Source organism: Ursus arctos, unplaced genomic scaffold (assembly GCF_023065955.2).
Source record: "Ursus arctos isolate Adak ecotype North America unplaced genomic scaffold, UrsArc2.0 scaffold_1, whole genome shotgun sequence".
NCBI lineage: Eukaryota > Metazoa > Chordata > Mammalia > Carnivora > Ursidae > Ursus > Ursus arctos.
Window position 1 is genome coordinate 98,134,465 of NW_026622763.1, and position 22,995 is coordinate 98,157,459.

Below are 22,995 nucleotides of genomic sequence, written 5' to 3' on the forward strand. Positions count from 1 at the left end.
ACACTGTCACTGCACAGTGAGCTTCTGGTCAACCAGAGTGTGTGTGTGTGTGTGTGTGTGTGTGTGTGTGTGTGTGTGTGTATTTAGCACGTGTGCTCACATGCACACATCTACCTTTCCCTCATGAATGGCTTCTAAGTTTTCTCCATTACTTTTAATTCTTGTCTGTTTGTGTCTGTGGTGCAGAACTTTCACATTTATTTTTTATAGTTGTCATTGTGTTCAGTTAGGCTTATGCTCCCAGCCTATGAAATTCTCTGAATTTCTCACTGGACGCCTGGGCCATCTTCCCTCTCTTTCTCCTTAGCTGCATATTTGAAAAACCCGTTTCCCCTGTTTACGTCAAATTCTGGGAGATTGGTGAGGAAGTCAGAGTGTATCATAGATGCTTTGTATTTTCATCAGTGATGGGCAATGAGGTACTTTAGCTTGGTGGTGTGTCAGGAATCATGATACATTCTCCTGAGTTCTCTTGGTATTTAGTTTCCAGAATCTACCTTTTTAAGACTTTTTTTTTTCCATGAAATATTTGCCCAGTCTTTGGTATCTCTCATGTTCTCCATGATTCTTTGAAAGTGGCAAACACTGATCCTATAATCGCAGGGAAAGTCCTTCTAAGGACACTGGGCTATGGAAAGTATTGTTTGGAAATGTGATCTCTCTTAAGTCCACTGGGCTTCTACATTTGCACTTGAAAGGTAATTCTTCTTGAAGGATGTTGAAAATGGCTCTGTGCCCTGAGCAACCCTCTCCTTGCCTGGAGCTGCTCCCCCCTTATCCAAGCTGGGCCTGGCACCAGGCCCTCCTCCCTGGTTACCTCTGCCTCTGGAGAACAGGCCAGACCTCAAGAGCCTGAGAGTTCTTGACCAGGTGGTTCTGTTTTCTCTCTCTTTTTTCACCTCACAACACCTTATTCAAGCATTAGGACTATTCCTTCTCTCATCTTCTTGCTCCCAAGACAGTTAGCTCAGAGGCCAGTTTTGCTATTCTTGGCATTTTGAATGACCTTCATTTCATTGTTTCCAAGTAATAGTATTCTGTCTCAATTCATATGGACAGTGTAATAGTAGATTTAACTTGCATTCTGACATGTAGTTCCTTTCTGAAGCTCTGCTCCCTTCCCCCTTCTCCTGTGGCCTTGTTTGAGCATTCCATGGCTACAGAGCTCCCCTGACAAGCCCTTCATGCTCCCAATCCCTAGACCCTTGACTTGTTCTACCACTCTGACCAGGAGTAATTTATAACTCTGCCAGCTTAGAATTAGAATGATGACAATTCAATATCGGCCCCATTGTCTTTGCAAAAATTACAAAGAAAAATTACAATTTTCATTCTGGCAGCCCAGTGTCTGCTCTTCCTAAAAGATCTCCAAATGCTGGGCAGTTCCATTTAGGATATATTCAATTATATTCAATACTCATACAACAGACATGAATACCAGACGTTGTGTTTGCTCTTGAGCTGAAGGACAGGTTTTGCTTCTGTTTTATTGACAATGACAGTGCTAAGGAGAGGTCTAGGTGGCGGAGGAGCTGGGGATTGGACGGATGGGAAGGTAAAAATGATGTCTGTTAACTTCAGCTCATTGTGGCCCAACGTAATACTACTTACTTTAAAGAAAAAGAACTGTAGTGACTACCGTGATTTTTAAAATTTGTCTTTGGTTCTGCTCCCTTTTATTTGAAATACAGGGAGCACCAGGAAGCCCAGGTCTCCCAGGGCTCAGAGGTGATCCTGGATTCCATGGATTTCCAGGTGTGAAAGGTACTGTTTTTGTGCACTACTCTTTGAATGCAAAGACAATGATTTTGATTTCTATTTTAGGGCATGCAAATGTTTATTGAACAACTCCAGTCACCACGGACAGCTGGGGTGCAAACAGGACCTCAGTTAAGCACCCAACCCCAGGGGTCTTAAAAATTAAATCCGTACTTTAAGGATAGAAACTATAAAAAAACTTAAAAAAAAAAAGTTTAAAGTGGTTACCTTTGAGAATACTGACGTATGTTAGGTTAGGGATGGGGAATTACATCTGTATCAATAGTATTGCTTTGAATTTGCTATTTTAACTTGCCTATATGTTATAATTTTTAAAAGCTGGAATCTAAACAAATATTTACTCAACTGTGAATGGGGGAGTGTAAGTAAATTTTTATAGGAGGATTTAAGTATTTGTTGTTTGGGCACATGTATTAATGTTTTAATCAGAAGAGAACTATAATTTGGTGGGAGGGGTTAAGTTTAAAATTTTCATGCACATAAATTTAAACTTCAGGTTTCAGAAAATAATTCTCAAGTCTTCCATAAGGATGCTATGACCTTAAATAAGGTTTTGAATATTTTATTTGTTGTCTTCACTGATTAGATCCTCTGGCATTGCTTTTGTCATCAGGGAATCTATTATTATAGACTGTACAGGTGCTAAATAGGAGCCAAAAGGAGCAAGGCCACATTTTCACAAAGGAGAACCTTTTCTAGGTCCAAGAGAGGTAGAGTTCAAAGACAGCCATCTCAATGCTTTCAACCACTGACTCCTCAAGAAGCAAGTTAGTTACGAATAAATCAAAGCAAATGATTCTGAGGAGCCCCACTAGACATTATGGGGAAGGGTGAACACTGGCAGGCAGCCTGGGAAAAGTGTCCCACCTGTCACTCCCTACCTCTCAGAACAGGAATATCTAAGATTGGAAAAAACTATGTAAAGGCTCAGTTGCTTACCTGTTTGACTTTGGCTCAGGTCATGATCTCAGTGTCCTGGGATCCAGACCTGCCTTAGGCTCTGCTCTCAGGAGCAGTCTGCTTCTCCCTCTCCCTCTGCCCCTCCCTTTTCCCCCTCCCTCTCCTCCTGCCCCTCCCCCTGAGCTTCTCTCCTCTCAAATAAATAAATAAAATCTTTTAAAAAAAATTATATAAAGGCTCCACTAGAGAAAAACCTTCTGGTGAAATATTTAGAGGTATTTAGATGGGAGATTCACAAAATCAGTTCTTTTGAAATATGTTCCATGAAACACATTCAATTTTTCTCTTAGACTTCAGAATAACAGCATCTATCAGCTGGCACTAGTGACAAGTTTGCACTTCTTTATTTGGAAATTTTTAATCCCCAAAAGGAAAAATGGTTAGGCTTCCTCTGATGTATATAAATAAATATGGACATTTTCCTTAAGTTTTGATACCAAGTGGATAGAGTATAGTTTCCAGTTAAATCTTGGTACTATAATTATTTTATTGTATTTCTTCTTCTTTTTAAAAAATATTTCTTTTATTTGAAAGAGGGAGAGCACAAGTAGGGGGAAGGGCAAAGGGAGAGGGAGAGGGAGAAGCAGACTCCCCACTGAAAGGGGAGCCTGACGACACAGGGCTAGATCCCAGGACCCAGGACCCAGGATCATGACCTGAGCCAAAGTCAGGCACTTAAGCAAATGAGTCACCCAGGGACCCCTTGTTTTTCTTCTGTGAATACCATATTTAGCGTTAAAGTCTTTCTAAGTGATCAGATGTAATATCTACAATATTACAAGATTTTTAGAAAGAAAGTATTTCTCCGAATCAATGATTCTTGGTAAACTTTTACTCATGTCAAAGACTGTTTGGGAGAGAAATCGTATCATTTTGATAGTTTACATGAAAGCAGATGTTACATGTGTTCATGAGAGTTCCTAACATAACTAAGAAGCTCTTAGTAAATCTAGAGGAATAAGCCAAGAAAATAGATGACTATGACAATCAACATAAGTGCTAAAGAGGTTTTAATGTCACTTCATACTTTTTTTTAAAAAATATTTTATTTATTTATTTGACAGCGAGAGAGGGAACACAAGCAAGGGGAGTGGGACAGGGAGAAGCAGGTTTCCCGCTGAGCAGGGAGCCCAATGCGGGGCTCGATCCCAGGACCCTGGGATCATGACCTGAGCTGAAGGCAGACGCTTGTCGTCTGAGCCACCCAGGTGCCCCTAAAGTCACTTCATACTTTAAGTCAAATATTAAATTGAATTGGTTTCCGGACTTAAAAAGTGAACTCTTAGGAATTCTTCCCCTTCAGTACTAAACTACAAAACCTTAATGCCGACTTCTAGAATATATTTTTTAATAGACATTAAACATGACTGATTGAGTCCAAATAAAATGCCAAAAGTTGTAGCCATTTTCATAGAGCCCAGCACCTCCAGTCCTAACTTCCAGTGTCTATCCTTCCGGTCGATCATAAACCTGAAGAGCTAGGGAACCCATTGTTCTAAATGGAATCAAATCACTTTTTTTTTTTTTTTTTTTTTTAAGGGGAGAAGGGCAATCCGGGATTTCTGGGACCAGTTGGACCTCCAGGGCAAATTGGGCCAAAAGGACCACCTGGTAAATATTTCCTTAGTGTTGCTCTTCATGAAGAAAGGGTAACTCATCAGTGAAGCCATCATTGTTTTATGTTCATATCAATAGGTGTACGCGGAGACCCTGGTACGATTAAGATCATCTCCCTTCCAGGAAGCCCAGGGCCACCTGGCCATGCTGGAGGACCAGGGATGCAAGGAGAACCCGGGCCACCGGGGCCACCGGGAATCCTAGGTGTGGCACTGGCAGCACTGACGTGGATTACTAGGAAGGGTTTGAATTAAAATACCCACACAGCGCTTTGAAAGCAGGCTCACAGAAAATGTTACACATTACAGTACTTTTTTACAATCAGTTTTAGGAATGAGTTTATTTTACTCTTGACCAGCAGATAAAAGACCTTTTGAATCTACTGAAAACTGTTGTGTGTAGTATAAGCTTGAACAAATATACTTTAGGGCATTTAGAATTGTTTTTTATCAAGCTCAAGTCTTACGTCTGTCTTCTCTGACCACTCTCAGTCTTAGAGCTCTATTTCAAGATGATTGCCTGAATAAACCTGAGTTCTGTGTACGTGCACTTTTCTCACACTTTATACAGCACTTGGAAGAACAGTAAATGTAAATGTATGCTTAATCTGATGAAATGTTTTCAAAGTATTGGTGTATGGAAACGGAACAAACCCCTCTGTATGGGGTTAGCACACTTCAATAGCCTTCTGAGCGGAACTGTTATGTTCTAAGTTTGCCTGAATTACCTGGGATATAAAAGAGATATTACTTTGATCAGTACAAGGGCACAGCAAATTCTGGAAGAGAGTCAATCAAAATGACAGCACAATTTTAAACTGCTGTGATTTCATATGTTGCTAGTTCGTTTTTGAGGGTGTAACAAGCTGGATGACCAGCTGTCCCAGTTTGTCCGCAGCTCAGTTTGCAGGACTTTCATTGCTGAAACTGGGGGAGTGCCAGGTATGTTTTGTCCTGTATGAACCATTCAACACAGTGTTGGTGTTTTGGCTAGGACCCTGTGGGCCAAGAGGTAAACCGGGCAAGGACGGAAGACCAGGAACTCCTGGGCCAACTGGAGAAAAAGGCAACAAAGGCTGTAAAGGAGAGCAAGGTAAGTATACAGCTGGCTTGTTCTCTTCACGGAAGGAACGCTGTTTCAATATACAGAGGAGTCTTGTTTGCATATGTGACTGTAAGAGTCATCTAGGGCTTTCAGTTTGTGTCGCTCACATTTAAAAGCCAGGAACAAAATGTTCATCTGGAAGAAGATGAAAAACAAAGAATTACTGGAATACACCATTCTTCCTATCTCTTATCTGGGCACATGTACTCCAAATTTTTAGTCTGGGGACAAGTAGACCTAACAAAGCATGAATTCTATTTTTGGAAAGGCCAGTACTGTTTTTAATTATTTATAGGAGTACTCATTTAATAATATCTACTTATAGGAGTGGCACACGATTACGTAGTCCGAAAAAATATTATCTTGATGTGAACAGAAGAGCAACTTCATGTCTTTATCTAGGAAAGCCATCTTTCAAGTATGCCATGCCATTCTTGAAAACTGAATGACTGAACAACTCATGTCTTACCCTGAAAAAGGCCCTCTTGAATATTTCAGTCTGGGTGGCCGTAAGAGTGCTGAACTTCGGGGGCAAATAAGTGGGGCCTGCTGAGAACAGGACTCCTAAAATGACAAGTATGTCTGGAAGGCTGTGGTCCACGGCCATTTTTGCTGGCTGTACACAGTGTCTCCAGAACCAGAGGAAGCAAACAGCTCTTCTTAAAATTGAAGGTGTTTATGCTGGAGATGAAACTAAATTCTATCTAGGCAAGAGATGTGCCTATGTGGACAAAGCAAAGAACAGCACAGTGACTCCTGGTGGCAAACTGAACAAAACCAGAGTAACCTGGGGAAAAGGAACTCGTGCTCCTGCTTGTGCCAAATTCCAAAGCAACCTTCCCGCTAAAGCCACTGGCCACAGAATCCAGTGATGCTGTACTCCCTGTGGATTTAAATTTACTGAAAAGTAAATAAATAAAGGCGTAGATTTGTTCTCCTGTAAAAAAAAAAAAATTTAGTCTGAACATCAGCTATATATGTCAATTTGATACACCTGGATCAAAATCTACCTTCTGCAAAAATTTCAAAAGTACTTTCTAGAAAATACCTACATATCCAGATCTTTTTTAGAATTGCTGATTTTGTTAAAGTAAGAAAAAAATTTTAAATGCAGTTTTCCAATTTATTAACATATGACCAGATCTACTATAATAAAACTGTAAAGACTAGAGCCTTAAATCTTTACAAATTCAAATATAATGCCAATAATAATTATGATATTAATTGCATAATCACTCATGATTTAGTATTGTCATGACTGCACATTAGAGCATGCTTAATCATTCAGCTTTCCTTAAAATGTGTTTTCCAAAGTGGAAAAATGTAAAACTCTCACTAATAATTCTACTAATTAATTCTATTAATTTTTTTCTTTACTGACCAAGTTTCAGAATGGGGCCACAGCAAGAGCAAGGGTCCTACAATACAAAGTGAGTTGAGAATCATTAGCAAGTAGATTGAATTAGTCCTGATGCCATAAACACCTTACAAGAATGATTAAAGGATCTAAGAGTTAAATAACACAGGTATAAACTGAGAGCCCTGGCCTCTCTCTCGGAAATGCAGAATATCCTTGAGCATGCATACTTGCATGGCAGCCTACCTCCAGTTCCTCTCATGGTCAGCTAATCACAATTCCTGTGCAGAGACGTAGAGGCATCTTTTGCTTGTGGCCAGTTACAGCTCCCTGGGAGTGAGGGTAGATGTGGGGAAAAGTGAAAAAGCTGTATCTTCTCTATCTGATATATTAAAGACATACAACTTTGGGTGACTCAAGTAAGACATGAGACTTTGATGAATTTAGATATGACCTCTTCTTAATTTTGAAGAATAAGCCAAGACCCCTGGAAAAGATAGGAATGGTGGATAGACTGAAAAATAAATAATCTTGGGGCTTTAACAAATCCTGGGGGAAAGCACTGACTTCTGAGCCAAGACTAAGCTGGGGCACTGCCTGATTCCAGGGCCTGACTCCAGGGCATGACTGTTTGTGGGAAACAATAATACCTCCCTTGACTCGTGGGCCCCAAAGCCAACATTTTCTATCCTCTTGCATTTCTTTAGGACCCAAGGTAGGTTAGGTGGGGCTTGGGGTGCACTGGCAGTGGAAATGGATTAGGGACCAAGGGGGATGGAAGCCAGTGCCAATATCATGAATAATAGCTACTTGATTTAAAAAAGGAAAGGAAAGAAAGGAGGATGGAGAGAAAGGAGAGCTCTCCCGGTCCTTATTTAGAAAGCGACAAATGTGTATTTGCTGACTCTAATGCAGAGAAAAAGGAAAGTATAAAAACGACTTACTTAAAAGAAACTAACTTATCACGGGTGGGGGGGGGAGTCTTTTCTCTTCTTATTTGCCTTACTAATTGATTAAAAACTTTCTCGAAGTTTACACCTTTAAAAAGAACTTTCAGTGTTTTCCATGACTGTTTACTGACTTTATCGAAAGCACATGTAATTTTTTATTATCCACTTGAATAGACTTTCAAATTGTAGGCATTTGACTTATTCACCCACACAGTAGGATGCATCCATTTTTACATAAAAAATGAACGTAAGACCTACTAGAGGCAGGCCACTGTGCAAGGTATCATAGAATGCAAAGAGAAAGAAGACCTGATCTCAAAGAACTCATTGTATAATATACACAAATATTTATAAGAAGAGGCATTGTGTGATAAACTAGTCAACATTTAATACTGTTTGGCCATCTCGTAAGCCACTCTTCTTTTGGACCCCTTGAAGAGGAGCTTAGCAGATATACATAAACACTAACATCAGTATTTTGGGAAAATGAGTTTGCGGTTTTGTTTGTATCACAACACGTAAACATGTTGTAAAACAGCATGTGTTTTTTAAAGGACCACCTGGATCAGACGGACTGCCAGGCTTGAAGGGGAAACCCGGACACATTGGGCCACCTGCACCTGAGACAATGATGAGAGGCTTTATCTTCACCCGGCATAGTCAGACCACAGCGATTCCCTCCTGTCCAGAAGGGACAGAGCCGCTCTATAGTGGGTTTTCTCTTCTTTTTGTACAAGGAAATGAACAAGCCCATGGACAAGATCTGGGTAATGTCCCAGTCCTAGTTTTCAGTCATTTTGTTCCATGTACAGATTGTCACCTTTTATAGCATGGGGTACTTCTCTCTGAAGTGAAGTGTAACAACCTGAGCACCTTACAGCACTTTTTAGAGAGAGTAGATAAAACAACATTGGTCTAATGTCTAATTTTCATTCTGGAATGTACAACTCTGGAAGGATCCTAGCTCATGAACAGTCGGTCTAGCTCGTCTTCCCGATGCAAACGATTTTCACGTAACTCACCTGTTTGCTTTTTAATCTTAAAAGCAGCATCTTTTCTAAAGCTTAGTCTATTAGCTATTACATACAGATGAAGAACTGGGAATACTTCGAAACAAAGACAAGGTCCCAAACAACCCAACCAGTCCTCAAGCACTAGACTGATTACAATGGGTCACCCGAAATATTAAGGGGGTGGGGGGAGAAGGAGAATTTGATTGCTTTTATTGGATCTTTGATTGCTATCATCGTTAAAACTTTTCAGTAACAGATTTTGCAAATAACTCTTTTGGGCTGTCTTATTTTTGCATAGGTTGTCTTAATTAGCCTCTACCTAGTCATGATACTCAAAATAATTTTAACTCACTGAAAGTGATACCCAGTCTGATGTTTCATTAGGAACTCTCGGCAGCTGCCTGCAGCGGTTCACCACAATGCCTTTCTTGCTCTGTAACATCGACGATGTGTGTAATTTTGCCTCTCGGAATGATTATTCATACTGGTTGTCAACACCAGCTCCGATGCCAACAGACATGGCTCCGATTACTGGCAGGGCCCTGGAGCCTTACATCAGCAGGTAAAAATCGAATCCCTTAGTTTTGTGATGGGACCAGGTGAATCATTTCATTTGTAATGGAACATAAGGCAGCACATCACAGTGCAGAAAGTGGTGACACTGCCATGTTCTTTTTTTAAAAAAATATCTTATGTATTTTAGAGAGAGAGAGTGAGTGGGGGAGGGCCATAGGGAGAGGGAGAAAATCGCAAGCTGACTCCACGCTGAGCTCGGACCCTGATGTGGGGCTTGATCTTACAACACTGAGATCATAATCTGAGCCAAAACCAAGAGTCAAACACTTAACCAGCTGAGCCACCCAGGCACCCCAGCTGCCATATTCTTTATCTCACATTACAGATGCACTGTCTGCGAAGGTCCTACGAATGCCATAGCCGTTCACAGCCAAACCACTGACATTCCCTCATGTCCCAATGGCTGGATTTCTCTCTGGAAAGGATTTTCGTTTATCATGGTAAGGAGGAAAGGAACAGCAAATTCATAGTAAAGATTACCCTTAGAACCTTACATTAGACTGGGTGAAATGTGGCCCCCAAGAATGATGTTGCCTGACATTAATGTGCACAATAGTCCCATGGACATTAGCTTGAAGATCTGGAAATACACTTTTGTTAAAGTTTGTTTTTTTGTAAATAATGGAGCATTTAAAAATATGACTTTACCCATAAATCCTAAAGAAGACATTCAGGTGATGAGTAGTGCCGTATCAGTAATAGAAAGCCTATTTTTTTAATGCTGTAGTGTTTTATATAGATCCTCCATAATCCTTATGGAAACCCTGGAGGTAGTTCCTGTTTTCTACACTTTTATAAGTCAAAATGAAGACCCCAAGGTCTCACAACTAGTAAGTGGTAAAACTAGGGTTTGAACCTGAGTCTGTCCGCTCCAAAATCTTTTTGCCTTACACTATGCCCCTTTGCCATTCATATGAAGATGGGGGCTAAGAGAAAAAGCCTTTTAAAGAAAGATTCCGCAGATGTTAAGTGCTAAACGAAGAAATCTATGGACTGACCATCAGTGATTCTGATAGCCGCACGCATGTGGTTGGTGGTTATTCATATTTTGTACAGCACCACTTATGATACACTATTCCCCCTTCTTTACTCACAGACATCCATTCATTCAACCATTAATTCAAAAAGTATTTATTGAACACCTACCATGTGCCGTGACTGCTCTAAGCACTAAGAAGAATGCCAACAATGATCCAGAGTTCCTGCTGGTCATGGACCTTATATCTTAGTGGTGAAGGTAGACAGTAAGCAAGAAGACAAAATAACCACAAGAGTAATGAGTTCAGATGGTGATCGGTACTCTGAGGAAATAGGAGATTGTGAAAGCGACGAGGTCAAGGAAGGACTCCAGGAGGTTATATTTAAGCAGATCCCTGAACTATAAGAACGAGCTAGCTGACTGAGGAAAAGGAGCATTCCAGGCAGAAGAAATAGCTTTTACTTTTTTTTGGATGACTAGTCCTCACAGCTTGGAAGGTACCTGGAGTATTAGCAAATCTGGGTCAAGAAGCATAAGAAGTTTATTTCACTATTTTTTTTCTATTACAAAAAAAAGAAGTAGAGCACTGAAAATTTGAACACGATGCACAGAGGTCTTATCCAGATATTTTTATTGTGATAGTTCACAAGTGCGGGTTCTGAGGGCGCTGGACAGGCACTGGCCTCCCCTGGCTCCTGCCTGGAAGAATTCCGAGCCAGTCCATTTATAGAATGTCATGGAAGAGGAACGTGCAACTACTATTCAAATTCCTACAGTTTCTGGTTGGCTTCATTAAACCCCCAAACGATGTTCAGGTAACTATCCAAAGTCAAGTTTAATCTGATGACTCAGTTGCAGAACTATTTAGAGGTTGCCATGTTAGATTTTCATTACCTGTGTATTGAATCATTTAAAAGAGCTCCCCATGCCAACAAAATCCTGTTTAGCTTGGCACTCCCAGTTTACAAGTGTTCTAGAGTCAACAAGTAGCCATGCTTTTGTACTATTGCACCAATAAAGACCCAAAAATGTGATTTTTGTCACCACCAAATATATTTAACATTTGTTTATGAACTTAGACCAAATTACTGAATAAAACCACGAAATGACCTACTGCTCTTAATTTACTGTACTGGAAGATTTGTGAGTAATACAGACTATTTAAAGGGTAAGGGTGGTTTTTATTACAAGACAGAGAATCTGTAAGTTTGTATCACAGATTATGTTTTCCTCACTGCTGCTGAAATACAACTAAATTATAAAATGTCGACATATATACCTTTACATAAATATACTTCCTATAATAAAGTTTAGATGAGATACAATATTTATTAATAAATCTCAAACCCTCTTTATCTACACATTGATGAGATTTTTTGTTTGCATTTTTTGCTTTTATTTCAGAAAACCTATTCCATCAACTGTGAAAGCTGGGGAGTTAGAAAAGATAATAAGTCGCTGTCAGGTGTGCATGAAGAGAAGACAATGAAGAAATCAAAAGAAAACAGAACTGTTCTTTTTCGTCCTAAGTAACCAAGTAATGATGCAGAATATGCATTTATTTAGGTATTTTTCTCTAACCAAACAATATGGTTCTGTGATGACTTAGGACAAAGTTTCTATTTGTTTCCCCACACAACAAAGCATTTCTTTTAAGTCGGTTCTGTGATCCTGGTATCTAAATCTGTGTTCTTGCAAAGTTTCCTATGGTAAGGCAGCAGACTTTTCAAAAAATACCACTGAAATCCTATTCCACTTGTATCCAATGCATGGGCTCAATGGCGATTGTATAAAGCTTGATACTACAAGCTAAGAGCTATTTGGTCCACTGGAGTCCCAAGATTTGTCCCCTTCTATTCCACTCTTTGAGACTCAGGGAGGCTAAATTGGTTTTAGATTGTGCCACCACCCCCTTTAGCCCCTGAGACTGGAGGGAGATGGGGGGCAGGTGGAGTAATGGCACCCCATGAACTGGACTGGACTTTCAGACCTGTTCAGTAACCTAAGGCCTGAGGAAACCAGAACTGAACTAGGGCTCTTTCAAGGGTTCCCAAGACTAAGGCTAGAGGGGGTTTCCCTGAATGGTTTTGTTCATATTTTTTAAATGATTTTTTTGTCTGTCCATTGAATTCATTTCACTGCAGCAATGTAACCTGCTTGCGTTCAAATTTTTATCCCTAGTGAATTAATTTTAATAGGATCATGTTACACACATACTCTGAAATGTATCTGACTTCTTCTTCTTCTTTTTTTTTTACCAGTTCCCCCACCCATATAACAAGGACACTACTTTTTTGGATGTGCACTTTATCCCCAACCCTATAAATGTTGAGAAAACTTAAGACATTTGCTGGCTAATCAAGCTCAAAATATTTTTCCTTTGCTGTGATCCATTCATATTCCATGTAACCTGGGTATTTCCAGATTTATTCCTGGACTATTTCTCTAATTCTTCTTTTGTAAAAAAATTATGTGTTTTATATTACATTGTCTTACCAACCATGTTGAAAGAATCCTGTAAAAATCTTAATGTACAAATTGTATAGCTTTGCAGATATAGGTCTTAAGACTTGCTTTGCAGTGTATTGATACATTCCCAAGGTTACGTAATTCAACTGAACAAGCATTTCATTTAGCGCCAAGCCAAGCTTGGGCTTACAGATACTAAGGCGGAGAAAGAGAGACTCATGTTTCCGATCTGATATCCCAGAAAAGGTAACTAACTTACTGTTGCTGTTAAGACTCCCACATATTTGAGCTGGCTTTCCCCCCCTTTTCTTCCTTTGTCACTGTTCTTATATTCCATCATCATCATTCAGTAGGCCTCAATAAAGGTTTACAAAAAGATCCCTGCCCAGGGAAAGCCCAGGACATCTAGCTTCTCTTAGGCCTCATAGAAGCCAAGGTAGGAACAATGTTAAGAAAACAAAGATCTGCAAGACACTAAGAATCACTTGAACTTGATGGTAGCGCTACTTGACGGATCTCAGAGGCCAAGTATCCTGAGGCAAAGCTCTGAAGATGCTTCTTGATCCACCCTGGTGGCGTTGGTGGTGCTGATATTTAAATTCAGGTTATTGCTTCAGTCTCAGTTGCTCTGTAAGTGAAGGCGTGACCCCAGAGGACAGCACAGACTGTGACCGCGGTTCGCATCCTACACTGCTCAGGGTGACTGCTGTCAAGCCGTTTTTACATTTGAACATTATAAAGTGCATTTTACTTAGATTATTTAGACTCACCTAATATTAAGATTTTTGCTCTAAAAATATCCTGCTGTCCCAATTGTACCATAATGGCATATAGGGGCTAACTGATGGCCACAGACCCTCTATAGGACAATAGTTCTGGAAGTGTGGTCCCTGGACCAGCTGCATCAGCAGCCTCGGGGAACTTACTACAAATGCAAATTTTAGGGCCCATCTCAGACGTACAGAATCAGAAACTCTTGGGGTAAGGCCCAGAAATCTGCATTTTCACAACCCCTCCAGGTGATTTCCGACACACTCAAAATTAAGAACAACTGCTGTGGGCAAAGAGCCAAGAAATAATTGCACAGGCAGTTCCAAGGCACAGCTGGCTGTAATCGCTCCATCTGGGCCTCGCTTTAAAGTCCAAGATCACCAACAACCCTAAGGTTGTCTCATTTTACTAATTCATAAAAGTCCTAGATTGGTGCTAATGCCAAATTACTGGCCTCTGCTTATCCAAGCCTCCGTGTTCTCTTGCCCTCTTAGCAGTGTTTAACTTCTGAGGAAGCCAGGTGATGCTAAAAGCCTTACATTCCAATGAAGCCATATTAACAATGGCTCAGTCCCACCTCTGAGACTGAGCCTTAAAACACGGCTCCCATGCATCACTTTCCAGATGCCTAGGAGTGGCTTATAATGTTATGAAGATTTAACTTTGTAGATAAAATGTAAATAACTTGTTTCTTTTCAAATTGGGGCTTCAACTTTGGAATTTCACAGTGTGCTAAGATAATGGATTTCTCAGCGGTCTTTTTGCAAGGTAAACGTTATTAAGTAACTTATTTATAAAAGTATTACAATAATGCTGAATTTGAATTTTATTGCTAATTTAACTAAGATTTTTCTATGCAGCAAATGTAACTTACAGCAACTAAACTTAATTTAATGTTTACTTTATAACCAAATGAAATATATTTAAAATATATTGAATATTTTATATTATTATATCCTGACATTACAATACTGTAATGTACTAATATTTCTGTAATTATAGCTGAAAATTATTTTATTGTATTGTCTAAAAATAAAATTGAAAAAATTATATCCGGTCTTATTTTTTTCAAAATGGAAATAATTTTTTGAATTGTAAAAATAATATATGTTTGCTGTAAAAACAAGAGACAATACAAAAGTTATGAAGAATATAAAAATTGCCATGATCTAGACTGTCACCCTCACCCAAGATAATTAAGGTATATGCCCTTCCAGAGTTTTTCCCTGTAAACATGTTTTTAAACAAAAATAGAATACAAACATGCTGTTTGTAACCAGATTTTTTTTTTAAAGATTTTATTTATTTATTCGACAGAGAGACAGCCAGCGAGAGAGGGAACACAAGCAGGGGGAGTGGGAGAGGAAGAAGCAGGCTCATAGCAGAAGAGCCTGATGTGGGGCTCGATCCCATAACACTGGGACCACGCCCTGAGCCGAAGGCAGACGCTTAACCACTGTGCCACCCAGGCGCCCCTGTAACCAGATTTTTTTTAAACTTAATACTCTATGGATTTTTTTCACATCAATAGACAAGAACTAATCATTATTTACTCCATAGTCTACTGCATGGATGTACTACATAAGTCAATAAATCCCCCAATTGATGGACACTTAATTTAGTTTTATTATGGAAATACTGTACACATTTCATTTCACATTTTCCAGTTATTCCTCAGGATCAATCTCTAGAAGGAAAATTACAGAATCAAAGGACTCACACGATCTTAGGTCTTTGATATACATACAAAAATGTTCTCCAGGAAGGTTGTTAGAATGTCCAGTTGTATCAACAACGTAAACACCCACCTCCTTATGCTTTTACCAATTCTGGATATAGCTGTTCTTTTACAATTGTGCCTATCCCCATTTAATTTACATTCTGCTCACTACGAGTGATGCTGTGTATTTGTCACTTTTAATTAGTATTTGTTTTTTTTATTAATTAGTATTTGCTTTTTTATTTATTTGTATTTGTATTTGCTTATTTTGTATTAGTGCCTATTTCTGTTTTCCTTTGAAGGACCTAATCACATCTTTGCTCATTTTCTATTAGGGTGTTTAAGAAATTTTTACAAATCAGTAAGAAAATGTATAGATTACAGAAATTATGGGTCATAGGTTTTGACAAATGTTTCCCATTTATAATACAAATATTCCTCATTCAAGGAAAAATATTCATAAAATTTTAAATGTGGAGAAATAGTAAAGAGGAATGCTTTTAATATACAAAATAAGAAATTTTGTAAGTAAGGAACTTTCAGGCTGTGTTAAATGGTAATCACGATTATCAAAGGAAGAAACTAAACAGTGATCTTGCGTAATAGTTCTAAGAAGACAAAGAAAATTGTTGCTTAAATAAATATTTTGGAAATATTTTCATAACTGGGCCAAAAAATCTATATTGAAAACATTCTGAGCCAAAATAATGTGTTAATATATTTAAACGAACTTACTTTTACTACTGGCAAGTAGAGGAATGAATGTGGTATTTGTGATCGTTCTCTCTACTTGCGAGCCTGTTTGGAAGGAAAATTGTGATCAGTCTCTAATGGATTCTTAGCAACCTACTGACAGGGGACTTGCAGAGCCCTAACAGTGCCTAGTTCACCTCACCCTATTCCCAGCTCTGCCTACTGGAAACAGAAGCAAACACAGAGGAAAAAGTAACTGATTTTGAATAACCAGGCTAAATGTAAACATCCATATAAATATGACCCTCTCCACGTGTTTGTAGAGTCTATGGTTTTTCTAAAAATACTGACATTGCTCAAAACCTTTTTAAACTATTGCTTTGGAATTGGGTTTATCAGCCAAACCAGGAGATAGGTCTCATCCCTTTATACCCAAGACCGACAGCATGCTCAAGATATTTGGCTCCACAGAAGACATCCAGATGAGTGAGACATAGACCTCAGCCTCAAACACAGAACTTTATCTGGTGGCAGAAAATAAGGCAAATACATAGATTAATTATAATATTGGACAGAAAAAGTGCCATAAGAGATGACAAGAAGTGATTCAAAAGTTGGAGGCTTCAGGAAATAATTATGAAAGAAGGAATATTTTAGGTGGTCCTTTAAGGGCAATTAGATTTCAAGAAGCAGAAGGTGGCCAGAAGCAGGATGGCATTCCAGGTGGCAGGAATATATGGATAAGGGTAAGTAGTTAAGAAAGCATGAAGTAATCTCAGAGAAAAATTAATGGTCAAGAATATGTAGAGTATAAGAACATACATGGAACACATAGGAATATATGAAATATATATATTCTCTGTATATGTAAACATCGCATGTGCATAGATACACGAACATGGTGGTAAATAAAGTGGTATTGTAGGAGTTAGGGCCATATTAGGTAGAGTTTCCAATACCAGGTTGAACTTGTATTTCATTGGCTGATATAAGGGCAGTGAAAATTCTGACAAGAGTAGAATGATCATACAAACGGTAACCTAGAAGATCCAGTATTTTATATACTGCCCTTGCCAGGCTATTTCATAATTTCCAGTGTTTTTAAAAATTACTGGATTGCTGTTATGGACTTTTGAATTGTAGAGAACTATAAATCATCAATTTCTTTTAAACCTGGGGCTTCAAATTTGAGATGTCACAATTTGTAAAACTAGGTTCTTTGTGAATCCAACCTCTGGTAAGAATTAGAAGAGAAAAATGATTGGAGCTGGGGAGGCCAGGTAAAAGGTTATTAGCCCAGATGCTGGGTAGTGATTTAGCAGTGGTAACAGAACAGACAGAGAAAGTGGAGAGTTGGCATTGAGGTGGGGGAATCTAAAGCATGGGGGCTTGAGAAACAGTGAAAGATGACTTCAGAATTTTGAAACTTGATGACTGGAAAAATATCTTGTCATTAACTGAAAAAAAATCAGGAGAAGGTATCTGGATTGGGAAGGAGAAAATTTGAGTTTGAAACCCTGTTGGGATCGAAACTCCAAAGGGACACCTAGAACTGCCTAGAACTAGCGCAACAGGATGAGACTAAATGGATGTGTTATTTAAATTTATATGCCACCTTTTGCCCACAAAAGATTTGAGGTAATTATGGGTGCAAAGATAGTCAATGATGGATTGAATCATAAACAGGAATGTCCACATTAAGGATGGAAGGTAGACCCTGCATGAAGCTTGTCACAAAAAAAACAAGGGGGCAGAATATCTAGGTAAGGCAGAGAAAAAAGCCTTTTTTTTTTTCTTTGAGAATCTACTACCAATGTTTGGTGATTTCATGTACCACACTGACTCTTTTTTTTTTTTTTTTTAAGATTTTATCCACTTATTGGGGCGCCTGGGTGGCACAGCGGTTAAAGCGTCTGCCTTCGGCTCAGGGCGTGATCCCGGCGTTCCGGAATCGAGCCCCACATCAGGCTCCTCCGCTATGAGCCTGCTTCTTCCTCTCCTACTCCCCCTGCTTGTGTTCCCTCTCTCGCTGGCTGTCTCTATCTCTGTCAAATAAATAAATAAAATCTTAAAAAAAAAAAAAAAAGATTTTATCCACTTATGTGACAGCCAGCGAGAGAGGGAACACAGCAGGGGGAGTAGGAGAGGAAGAAGCAGGCTCATAGCGGAGGAGCCTGATGTGGGGCTCGATCCCATAATGCCAGGATCACGCCCTGAGCCGAAGGCAGAGGCTTTAACGACTGCGCTACCCAGGCGCCCCCACACTGACTCTTTAACAGATCAAATGATTCAGGAAGATTAAGGGTGATCAGAATTAAGGGAGAAGTCTTTGGATCTGGCAACTGGTTCACAAGTAATTAAGAAGTGGAGGGCGCCGGTGGAAGCAGCAGGGCGCTCATTTCCACAAGTCTTGGTTATGGATGGCTTACCCAGGTTGGTCTTTCTACCTTCCCCCAAAAGGTTGGTTTGGAATGACTTATCATTCCTAAAATCTATTTATTCTTACACAACGATGATTTGCCACTATTAAGAAGGGACCCAAGAACATAATTCTTAAAATGTTTCCCAAATTATTTTGAAGAACGGTAACCTCTCTGGAATATCTTTAGATTCTACAGACGTACCCACTCATGTGTATGTCTTTGTTCGGCTGTTTAAAATCCAGGCATACAAAATACCCCGCGATCTGGCTTCAGTCTGTCCCAACGTTGGGGAGCAGAGTACTCAGTTTCCCACACAAAGTTAGGTTGGTGGTTAGATCCAGAGAGGGCTCTCCCGAAGCTAAACAAGGCTTCTAACTACTAACTTCTCTTTTTCCAGCATTCTTATATTGAGGGATTAGTGGAGTCAGTCAGGGCAGGGGGTCACTGTTAAGGAAGACATCTAATAATTAGAGGGCTCGACCAGTAATCCAAATTGGCGTTATCACCGGCAGAGCTGGTGAAATATTCAGAGTATTAGGTCTCCCGCAGCATAGATTTTAATGCAAATAGTCCTGAAAAATAGTCATGTTAACTGGCTATCGAAGGTTTACCTTGTAAACACGTGGGTCTTACAGATCACGAACTCCAATAAGTTCAAGCGTGAACCAAACTCATAACCACAGAAGCGTTGCTGCCTGAGACTGCCCTCAACAAAGATGTCCCCATATTGCCGTCGCCCTGCCCCCGCTCCTGTGCGTGAGCCTCACGTCCGCCCTTCCCTGTGTCACATGACTACGAACCTGCCTCAGCTACGGCTCCCGGCAAGGGCCAGCCCCGGCCGTTCTCCAGTCTCTGCCGGCCCGCTGCGGGCCGCCCCGGCCGGTTCTTTGCCCGGGCGCCTCAGTGCGCTCGGCCAACGGCCTTTGGGAGCGCCCACCCGAACGCCCCGGGAGCCGGCGGGCTGCGGCCCTCGCCGGGGACCCTCCAGCGGGTCCAGAGGTGGGTACTTATGCCTTCCCGACCCGGGACCGGCGGCCCGAACCGGCCTCCAGGCCTAGCGCCGCGGCCGTGACCCTCCGGCCGACGGAGGGACCCGCGGTGGCCCCGGCCCGTCCATGGTGTCGCCGCGAGTCCCGACCCCCGGGCTCTGGCCTTTCCTCCTCCTTAGGACCTTGCCGCCTCCTCGTTCCCTGAGGAGAGCAGCACACGCTCCTCTGAACGTTTTGGGGTTAACCTGCTCCCACTTTTCTAGTTCGGGGTCTCATTTTGACAGTCGGGGGGGGGGGGCGGAGTTGAAAAGCACTGGGGATGTCCTGAGAGCTTGAACGCGGAGCTTTGCTGGGGGTTTTCCCTCATCCTTCCCGGCCGAGGCCCTGGCCCCTTTCAGAATGACCTTGGACCAGACGCCAGCCGGCTTGACAAGTAGTTTGGTTTTTTGTTTTTACTTTGTGGGAAATACGTGTTCGGAAAGGAAGGCCTTGCTGCAAGCCGGTCGGCCGCGGGAGGCCCCAGGTCGGGTGGGTCTGTAAGCACATTTGCTCCCAGGTGTGAATGCTGGGAGTTAGTTGCTCCTCGGGTTTCCTTCCAGAAGCTGGGAGGCCGGAGGAGGAAAGCGGGCACCCGTCCGCCGAGCCTCTGACCTTCGCCTGCAGGACGAGGCCCCTTGGATGGTGCAGGAACACCCTGGGCCGAGTCCTACAGCGTTAGAGCAAGGGGCGCTCTGTAGGGCTGAGGACCCTTTCCAAGTGGTGACATCTTTTCAGGGCAGCAGATGAGAAAAGCCCCAGAGCCCTTGCTCCCAAGTGTAGAGCCAGTTGTATTCAGGTCTCCCATCCACTGAGAGATGTGACCTGAAGGACCTTAAATGTTTTCTCTCCCTAGATGAAAAACATTTGTTTCTGTGTCAGTTTCGTCGGCTAATGAGATCCCACAAGAAAAACCTTCAGGAAAATGGATTTGGAAAGAATTAGAACGACTGAGTTGTACTTAGTTTAGTAGTCTTCTCCCCGTGTAATTAAATTATGTGTAGGACCTGCTATCTTTTTGGTTTCAAACACTTGGGAATTGGTTTTGCTATTCTTTCCAAAAGGAAATTGTGTGTTCTATCCCTTCCTGTCTGATAGGACTGCCTCCTTTTAGGATTACAAAGTTTAGCAGTTGCTTTCCTCCCTTCTGCTGTTCAGACTTGCTTTCTGTGGATTCATAACCTTATTTTAAAATTTGTGGATTTGTTTTTTCATGTTTTTGGCGACTTTTCTTTCAAAACTACAATTAATCCTGGATTGCTACACCCTGATTTGCCAGTGCACCAATTTTTTAAGTATAGTTGCTTGGAAAGAGAACAGAAACAGGGTGACCTATATAAAAACCTTGAACTAGTACTACACAATAAGTGATAAAGAACCGGATTTTTTTGTTGTTGTTAAGAATTGGAGAATTATATAAATCTTTGCAACCACAGTCAGTTTGACCCAAGTTGTTTCTGCGACTTCCAGGACTATTTCTCTGGGTTCCAGTATTGTAATACAGAAAATAAGAAAGTCAAGCTTGAATCATTGTGTCCCAAATTTTGGACACTTTCCAGAAGTGGAATTTGACTTGATTCTAGATAGTATATAGATAGGGTTTTTTTTTTTTTTTTCAGTTATGTTTTTGTTACATGTATTTCTATATTTATGGTTTAAGGTAGTGATGTAAAGTTTCCTTTTAAAATACATTTAAGATGTTTAAAAGTTGAGTTAAAAAATTAAATGTAGGTAAGTAAATGCACTGTGGAAGTGTGGGAAATACTATAAAACTGGTAAACTACTGGTGTTAGGGAGCTCGGAGGCTTAGAAATTAGAGGTCTAAGATCATCTGTGATTACGAGAGAGATTTTGTCTCCTTAATTATATGACAGAGAATCATGTACTGGTTGCCTAGTAGATTCTAATGGCAGAATCTCTGGAATTAATATCTTAACTCCAAATGAAAAGTTTATTTTACGTTTTGCCTAAAGATAATACCAGAAATGCTACAGTTTAATGAGGGAGGAAAAAAGATAGATTCTGATTTAATTAGGACAGTATAGTGTTCTATCTTAGAAAAGTGCCATTTTTTAAATTTAAGTAGCTCAAATAGGCTACAGGAGAATTTGGCTTTTTCTAGAAGTTGTCTTTTCAACATCTATCTTTATGATCTAAGTCTGTGATATTTACAGACAGAGAGATTCTCATAAGACAAGATGTTGCTATAGAATGAAATTTTGACACTCATGGGATGTATTGGTGGAAAGTCAATAAAAAGACTGAAATGCAGTAAATGGAGTGGGGAGAATAGCACATTTCAGGGAGATAATATTCTGATTATTTGTGTCCCTTGTTTATTATTAAAATTTCAATGTATAATGTCCCAAGGCTATAATTGTTTTGAGATACCTCTTTTCAGTATCATATCTGAATATAAGCTTTTGTTGTGCTTCATCTACACACAAGTATTGGAAGAGTTTCTCCTCTAGAAAGAGGCACAAAAATTATAATAGAGATTGCCTGTGGGGACCTAGGTGGTTATAGAATAGAGTCTAATGGGACACTGTGTTCTCTGAATGTTCTTGTGTGCTTTGTACCATGTGTATATATTACTGGTTCGAATTCAAATACCGAATAAAAGTTGTGAATAAAATAAATATGAGATTAACGTAAGTATTGCGTGAAAATTGCTGAATAAAAATTTAGCCAAAATGCATCTGTTCCTCCATATATATATATATATACATACACACACACATAAGTATTAAGTCTTTCAAAACTTAAATTTTTCATCTGTCACATCTTTCTAAGTTCAAATCAGAAATGATGACAGTTCTTTATTTTATCTTGGATTAACTAATGTATGATTGTAGGTCCCTGTCTATGGGACTAAAATTGGTAGTAAGCTTGTTAATTTTTTCTCTCTGTATTGTATTGGTTTCTTAATGTGAGGTTGTGTATCTTTGGTGACATCATTTAGAGGATTGCCAGCAATGAATCCCTAATGTTGGTATCACGTAGGTTTTCAATTAGCTCCTGTTTTTCTCCCCTAGGGACAAAAGTGGCTCTAAATCCAGCACAGGCACATTGAAGCAAGTTAAAGGATTTAATATGAAGCACAGAAGCAGATAGTGCCAAATAGCAAGCCATAGTTGGTACACATTTGTGAGTAAAAATTTTGTCTTTTTGGCTCTATTTTCTTAGTCTTTAAACCATCTGCATGCCAGATCCTTAAAATTCACACATTTTGGTAAAGAATAGAGGAAGCAGTTTAGCAGTCATAACTAACCAGTTGTCAGGGCGTAGCACTCTGAGCAACCTTCAAGAACTCTCCTAAGCATCTGATTGAGGTAGTTCAAGGGTCATAACACATCTCTGACATGGAGTTTAGGAAATATCCCAGGTATGACTCACCTTTATACCGTCTTTACTTTTTATTGCCCTTGATTTGTATCTAATATCTTTTGCAGAAAATTCAGTGCAATTTGGCTTTTGAAGGCATTTCCTTTTAAGGAAACCATTACTTATGTATCATTTTTTTAGGCTACGTCAGATCATGATTTCTTCATTTGTATTG

The 22,995-nt window shown here is 40.1% G+C and overlaps 2 protein-coding genes across 24 annotated transcripts in view; both read left to right on the top strand.

The window, feature by feature from the left end:
* COL4A3 (collagen type IV alpha 3 chain) overlaps positions 1 to 14,625 on the top strand; it is a 133,895-nt gene extending 119,270 nt beyond the window's left edge. For 3 of the 4 annotated variants that reach the window (XM_026491808.4, XM_026491807.4, XM_044381024.3), the window contains 9 exons: positions 1,692 to 1,764; positions 4,279 to 4,350; positions 4,435 to 4,560; positions 5,350 to 5,448; positions 8,322 to 8,534; positions 9,165 to 9,342; positions 9,682 to 9,796; positions 10,978 to 11,150; positions 11,740 to 12,608. In XM_026491808.4, the coding sequence (XP_026347593.1) occupies positions 1,692 to 1,764; positions 4,279 to 4,350; positions 4,435 to 4,560; positions 5,350 to 5,448; positions 8,322 to 8,534; positions 9,165 to 9,342; positions 9,682 to 9,796; positions 10,978 to 11,150; positions 11,740 to 11,824 (1,134 nt within the window). In that variant the 3' untranslated portion in view covers positions 11,825 to 12,608. Of the gene's footprint in view, positions 1 to 1,691; positions 1,765 to 4,278; positions 4,351 to 4,434; positions 4,561 to 5,349; positions 5,449 to 8,321; positions 8,535 to 9,164; positions 9,343 to 9,681; positions 9,797 to 10,977; positions 11,151 to 11,739 lie in introns of all 4 variants that reach the window. The other variant, XR_003314028.4, reaches the window with a different exon arrangement.
* A 4,593-nt stretch (positions 14,626 to 19,218) lies between these two features.
* The window catches only part of MFF (mitochondrial fission factor), a 30,784-nt gene continuing 27,007 nt past the window's right edge, over positions 19,219 to 22,995 (top strand). For 5 of the 20 annotated variants that reach the window (XM_026491788.4, XM_026491793.4, XM_026491794.4 and 2 more), the window contains exons 1-2: positions 19,237 to 19,410; positions 22,472 to 22,583. The gene's annotated coding sequence lies outside the window, so the exon portion shown is untranslated. Of the gene's footprint in view, positions 19,411 to 22,471; positions 22,584 to 22,995 lie in introns of all 20 variants that reach the window. The other 15 variants (XM_026491787.4, XM_026491796.4, XM_048214185.2 and 12 more) reach the window with 10 other exon arrangements.